This window comes from Pundamilia nyererei, unplaced genomic scaffold (genome assembly GCF_000239375.1).
Source record: "Pundamilia nyererei isolate P.nyererei 1_Seehausen unplaced genomic scaffold, PunNye1.0 scaffold00109, whole genome shotgun sequence".
Lineage (NCBI taxonomy): Eukaryota > Metazoa > Chordata > Actinopteri > Cichliformes > Cichlidae > Pundamilia > Pundamilia nyererei.
The window spans coordinates 225,799-232,719 of NW_005187510.1; the positions used below are offsets into that span (position 1 = coordinate 225,799).

General features: G+C 37.2%; 1 protein-coding gene across 1 annotated transcript; it reads left to right on the forward strand.

The window, feature by feature from the left end:
• The first annotated feature begins 2,667 nt into the window (after nucleotides 1–2,667).
• On the forward strand, nucleotides 2,668–6,240 carry LOC102198172 (chemokine-like receptor 1). Its single transcript, XM_005741251.1, has 2 exons — nucleotides 2,668–2,708; nucleotides 5,062–6,240. The coding sequence occupies exon 2, from the start codon at nucleotides 5,073–5,075 to the stop codon at nucleotides 6,135–6,137; it is 1,065 nt and encodes a 354-aa protein (XP_005741308.1). The 5' UTR covers nucleotides 2,668–2,708; nucleotides 5,062–5,072; the 3' UTR covers nucleotides 6,138–6,240.
• The last annotated feature ends 681 nt before the right edge of the window (nucleotides 6,241–6,921 follow it).

The window sequence follows — 6,921 nt, forward strand, 5'->3', positions numbered from 1 at the left end:
CACACCTGAATCACATGATTAGTTCGTTACCAGGCCTCTGGAGAACTTCAGGACATGTTGAGGAGCTAATTTAGCCATTTAAATCAGCTGTGTTGGTTTGAGGACACATCTAAAACCTACAGGGACACCAGCCCTCATGGACTGAGATTGCCCACCCCTGGGCTAGACTAAGCTAAGTTTTAGTTTGAGTTGGTGATTTTTATCATGTTTATTTGCCTCATTTTACTTTATTTAACATCATAAGTAATGGAAAGATGATTACATCTTTCAAGATGATTACATCTTTCCATTTCCATCCTACTACAAGCAAAGGCCATCAGCGTAGTAATAAGGTCCATAATAGAAGTATGTGGCTGTAATATGTTATGTAGCCTACTAACGTGATTATTGGTGTTTACATTAGATTGTAATCTGTGTTGTTTTCTTCATTCTGTTTTGTAGAACCACACACACATACACTCACACACATTGTCGGCGTGCTGACGCCTCTCCCGATCCTTTGAATCTGACCTGGTGAAAGACCACAACGACTGACTCAACAAACGACTCGAGACAGACTCCTTCAATTCATCAACTTCTTTATTTCAACCCCTGCGCAGGAGGGAATCAGCTCAGCATGAAGCATCTTGCAGATTCGAAGGGCAGTTCTTCGAACCTTATTTACCTCCCACCTTTCCTGTTATTCTGTTATCACGTTCACCTATACGTCATACACAGTTTCGATCAAAACAACTTCTTCCTCATCTCTCATCTTCTACCTTTTCTTTTAAGGTCTTGCCCTATCTTTAACCCCTTTCTTAATTGCATATCTTAATTGTGCATGTGTGTGTGATGTACATGTCTCTGCCTGCAATGTGTGTGTGTTCCTGTCTGTACTGTGGGAGTGTGTGTGGGTCATGTCAGTGTGCGATTCGTAGGTGTCAAGTGTGTGTTGCGCCAGGGGTTTACGCTCTCCTCCTTAGTTCTGCTTTTCTAGTCTATACTTATCCAAGGTGTTAAACTGTTCTTCACACTGCCCTTCTCCACACACCCCCTCTTGTCTACAACTTTTGTACTATAAGTATCCCATCTGTGCATCTTGTTCCTGTAATGTTGCTTCAACTATTCTTGCTCCTAAGGTCACACAGAGGCCTGCTTAAACGTATAATGCTTAAAAGTATAATGCTAAAAAGCTATATAATGCTATATAATTCCACAACATACACACATATATGCCCACGTATGCAAGTGTTCCACTAAATCTGACAATTAAAGTAATGGAAGATCATCACCTGGCTTTGTCATTTGCTTTGAGGGTCATACTGGCATTTAACCAGTGTGATCACCACCACAGGAAACTGAGCTCTAGCATCAGAAATCAACATAACGGGATTATTTTCAAAATCAAAATCAAGTATAAGAGGGCAGAGAGTTGAGGGTTTGCCTCCCTTTTCCATATCCTATCTCTGTGACATGCAATTTTGCGCTGTTTATGTCATTGAAGTCTATATCAGTAAAGATATAGACTGAACATTAAATATGATGTGAAAGTGCCAGTATAAAGCTGCAAGCTGTTTAGTTTGTCTCTGATTTTTGAAAGAGCGCTAATGAATCAATCAAGCATGTAAAATGTCAAAAAAAAAGTTTTGGGGAAGTCACAAGTGTTTATTTGGACAACAAAAAAGTTACTGAAAAAATTAATGTTAATCAGTTTGATGTTATTTGAGTGAAGTTAAACCTAGGCTATTTCTGATTCATTGGTGTAGAGGCAAAAGAGAAACTGACTCAGGACACAGCCCTAAAATCTAGTTATAAATAGTTCTAATAATAAGTAGCTATAAAAACTTTTACAAGAATTTTGCCCATGTGTTCGATTTATGTTACTAAGCAGGACATCACAACTGTGGTCTGAAACAGGAAATGGTTTTCAGTTTGCAAAGTAAACCGTACATTTGCATTATGACTGAAACTAGCACTGGCACAAAACAGACATCTCGACACAGTATAGACTCGACTATAAACACTAAGAGTTTTCTGTGGAGAACAAGCACAACAAACAAAAGGTGAAAACATTGACACTGACATTAAAAAAATTAAAAATTAAAACAGAAAAAAAAAAGAGAGAAACCCAGGACGTCAGAGATACTGTAAACGACACTAAGATGTCAAGATGTTGATACAGAAATTAAACAAAAAGAGGCACAAACAGGAACACTTAGGTGACTATTGCTGGGAATAATAACACCTGACGTAAACCAAAGCAAGAAATATCATAAAAATTAAGATACAACACTAGAATAACGATAAAATAGACACACAGGAATCAAAGGTTACAATCAAAACAAGAATATTAACATTTCAAATGGAAAAACAAAACAACAAAACGCCAATTATGAGGTATAAGCTATCTAAATACAAGCTATATAACGAAGAAGTCAAGACAATCTGAATTGCCCATGGTATCGATTCAAATTGTCCTCTGGCACAGTTATAGGTATTAGTTGCTACTAAAAACAAATAAAGCAGTTGGAAGCAACGGGCTGAACCATTTTTAAATTAAGCGGGGGAAAGGGGGGGGTATTATGCAAAATATTAGAAAGATTATTTTAAGACGACACATGCCACCACAGTAGATCCTCCCCTGATTAGTCTGAGTTATATTAACCAGTCAGTTTGATCAGTCATTTTTCTGTATTCATCAACAGCCAAACAGGAGCACTTCACCAAAGGTATGCAATCTTGTTATTTTGTACAACCGTAAAATCCATGGTTATTTTCTATTCAGGAAAACACTAATCTTGTAAAATAAGCTAATTAACTAATATTAGGTAAATTAGCTAAACTGCTTGAGAGCACTGATGTGAGGACTTCACTGTTTTTTTCTGTCATAAATACAACTTGTCTAAAAAGCCTCAGACAGTGGCAGTGCGGTATGTACTTGCTGTAAAACTCCAGATATTATCTGTTATGGTGCATTTAAACCAAATTTAGAAAGTGGTTTTAGTTACATACTATGTCTACCTAATGAGGAGAATTTATGCAAAATCGTGGTGAGTGAAATACATATAAGCGAATGTTTGTATTAAAATAGTTCAGCTTCTGTTAAAAAAAATTGTTTGGGCTGTAACATCAAAAATGTCTGTCTGTTTTTATGTGAATTAAGCGCATACAATGCAAAGGTCCAAAATGACCAAAGTATTGCGCTTCTTCAAAGACTACAATGTACCTCCTCTGCCATTTAAGGTGTCTTTATATTTTGAGATTAGGGTGTAGTTTTTTGTTTTGTTTTAATTTTTTTAAGTAGTCTGTCAGGCTTCGTTGAAACACAGGTGTGTCAAACGAACTGCAAGCCGGCTATATACAATTACATCTGTAATGATAACAGCAAAGTATCATGTTTTATGTTGTTAATACTCCTAGACTGTAGGGGGAGCTAGAGAGCTAGAGGGAGTTACCTCTGGGCAGAATGTGATGGCAAAGCGTTGTTTTACATTTACAAATACCTTCTCTTCAAGTAATGATGTCATTCTTGAGAACCCCCAACAACATAAAGAAACAAGACAGCATCCAGCCCATGAGATTATTTCATGTCAATTATTAATGGCCTGTTTGTATGTGGGACTGCTGAAACCATGCAGGCAGGGACGGGTATTTATTTTGATAAGCAAATCATGCAACCATTCACATACAAAGACAGAACAGACTCATACCATTTTGTGAAAAAAGGCAGGAAGGCAGACATTCCAAAGACAAGTGTAGTGGTACAGGCCAGGTACACAGAGAGAAGGGAATTTCTTTTTAAATCCAAGCACATCTGGAAAAAGTGAAAATGCAGGACTGTGTGCATGTAGCATAGAGCCATGGCTCAGTGTCTGGGTGTCTGGCTTCTAAAAGGCCTGAATGAGCACTTGAAGCCATTTATAGTATTGACTTGTTTGAATACAGTTTAAAAAAACCCAAAAACAACAACAACAACTGGACAGTATGGGTAATGAGCTACCAGAAAGGTCTGAGCAGCATTTCCTGCTTTTTAAAGTACTGATGATGTCATATTTGACATGAGCAGGTTAAACCAAGAGGAGGGGTTTCTTTTACCATAGGAATGCTTCCTTTTGTTTGTTTCATGATACAAAGGGATTTGTTGAATATTTTTTCTTAGATAGAGCCATTTAGTTTTAGTTTTAGATTCCTCAGCTCAAGCTAGTGGTAGTGGCTACTTGAAGGGAAATTGATAGCCCTATATATAGTCAGTCTCTGCTTGATTCAGAGGAAGAAGGAAAGGTAAACCGTGTCACTGAATCCACGTTCGTTTGATTTTTGTTAATTGAGTTAATTATGAAGGGTTTTAGCAAGTTTCACATATGATGGAGGTCACTGTAAATATATTGCTCATACCACTTTCCTTATCACTCGAGTCAGACTATCTTACAGTGACATAGAATTGGGTACTAATAAAGTACTGCATTTCTTTCATAGTTATAACTTGTCTACAAACTCTCAGAGAGTGACAGTGTATGTTTTTCTGCCTAATAGTTGAAAAAATGCAGGTGTACCGTTTAAGGTGTATTCAAACCAAACACAAAGGTCATTACAGTTCATTACAAGAACAGATGGTGATTCATTTGTGTCATGCTGCTTCATGAAAATCCATCATCTGTGGATTTTTGTTTATTTACACCACTGATTATTTTCCTGCACCTTTTATTGATAACTTGAGTTAAAAACAAGCATGTCCCAGTCATCCCCATTACTTTTTTTTGTAAGCCCTGTATCATAATTATAATTTAGTTTGAGATATGCAATCTTATAACAAATTGCTAATAATAAATTGGTTGGTATACCTCTTTTTTTTCATGACTGCTCTTAAATTTCTTCAATTACTTCTTGGCTCACCTGAAATCTAGACCTTAATCTGCCTTAATGTTTAAATCTGTAAGTGAATTCATTACTATTCATGTTGATTTAACTCTAAGGTCTGATATGGACAGTCTTCATTTGTGTCATAACTTCAGCTGTACTAGACTCAAGCAGAAATTTAAAACACACTTGTTCACTTGTTTTGTTTTTGTTCTGTTGCTGCAGGTCTCAAAGCAATGACTGCAATGACCCCAGAAAATTTCAGTCCAAGCAATACAAGTGCCGCACCTGATGTAGATGAGTCTTTGGATAACTTGCGTCAGTCGTTCAACATCATATCTATCGCTGTTTTCTCCCTGGTCTCTCTCCTCGGTGTGCTCGGGAATGGACTGGTTATCTGGGTGACCGGGTTCAGGATGAAGAAAACTGTTAACACAGTTTGGTACCTCAACCTTGCTGTGGCTGACTTCATCTTTGCAGCATTTCTGCCCTTTAGTGTAACATTCCTGGCTTTGCGGCTTCACTGGCCTTTCGGTAATTTCCTGTGCAAGCTGGACACCACTACAATCTCTCTGAACATGTTTGCCAGTGTCTACATTCTGGTGGTGATCAGTGTGGACAGGTGCATGTCTGTGGTGTGTCCTGTCTGGACTCAGAACCACCGAAATGTACGCAACGCATTCTATGTGAGTCTGTGTGTTTGGGTGCTGGCTTTGATTGTCAACATTCCATATTTTTTTTTCATGCACACAGAGGAAGTGTCTAAAAACACAACTTACTGCTTCAGCAGTGTTGAGGATTTTAAATATGCAACACCATCTGTCTTTCATACCATTTCAATCACCCACTTCCTTTTAGGATTTGCAGTCCCCTTCACTGTCATTGTCACTTGTTATGCTGTCATCATCCATCGTCTCAGGACAAACCGCAACCTGGCCAGCCAATCAAGTCGCCCCTTTAAAGTTATTGCTTCCATTATCGTCACTTTTTTTCTGTGCTGGGGGCCCTATTACATCATTGATCTAATTCAGGTGGTGGTATTTATTCCACCAAATGAAACATTTCACTATGCCTTCCGAATTGTGTTGTATGTCTCCGAGAATTTGGTCATTCTTCACTGCTGCTTGAATCCACTGCTGTATGTCTTCTTGAGACAAGATTTTAAGGCTGAAATACAAAAATCCATCCTGAAGGTGCTGGAGAGTGCCTTCCAAGAAGAGGAGACACGCTCTCCCAGTGACATGAAGTCAGTGAACACCAGGCAGAGCAGAGAGAAGTCAGATTTGATTACTGAGGTATAAGGCTGTATATGATGTATTTTGGTTACTGTATTCTGTACTACTTATCCAGCCCTGGAAAAGTGGATGAAGATGGATGGATTATTTTACTTTAACTAACTCACAAAGTCTACCATTCATTTCTAGTTATTAATAATCATTTTGTTTTGTTAATATCTTATTATGAGCTCACCACTGAGTTCTTACCAATATTATGTAAACATTTACATTTTATATTAAATATTTGGCATTCCTACAGTTCACTCTATTCATTATTATTATATGTGAATGTTATATAATTATCATGATGTTACTATGCTAAACAGTCTCTCTAATAGTTTCTTTCTGTCTTTCAACTTTTTTAGGAATGTCAATAAATAATGACAGTAGTGATCATTCTTGCTCATATAATCACTGTTCTTGTGTTGTGTTATAAATATACTTTGATATGTGTATCAGTAGTATTAAATGAACACACCAAACATTGGATAATAATAACAATATTTAATCATATGCAAACAGCTAAAAGACATTACAATTATAATTTTTGATATATTGAGAATAGGAGACACATCAACAACACACCTCTTCCAGTTAATGGCTAATTAATATTATGCTGAACACAGTCCAAAAGATTCAATAAGCCACATCTCAGTGGCTACTGTCAGTTTACTGTTTTACTATCATAGCCAAGTGGCTAAAGGTAAACAGAAATTTATCACTATCCCTACTAATGAATGTTCTCTTGTTTCAGGATGCATAATAAGTGCCATTATCCAATGACACATCTGCTTAACTCTATCTTTTG

Bases quoted from the DNA above. Each gene is read 5' to 3' on its own strand.
- LOC102198172 (XM_005741251.1), top strand. From the start codon at position 5,073: ATGACTGCAATGACCCCAGAAAATTTCAGTCCAAGCAATACAAGTGCC.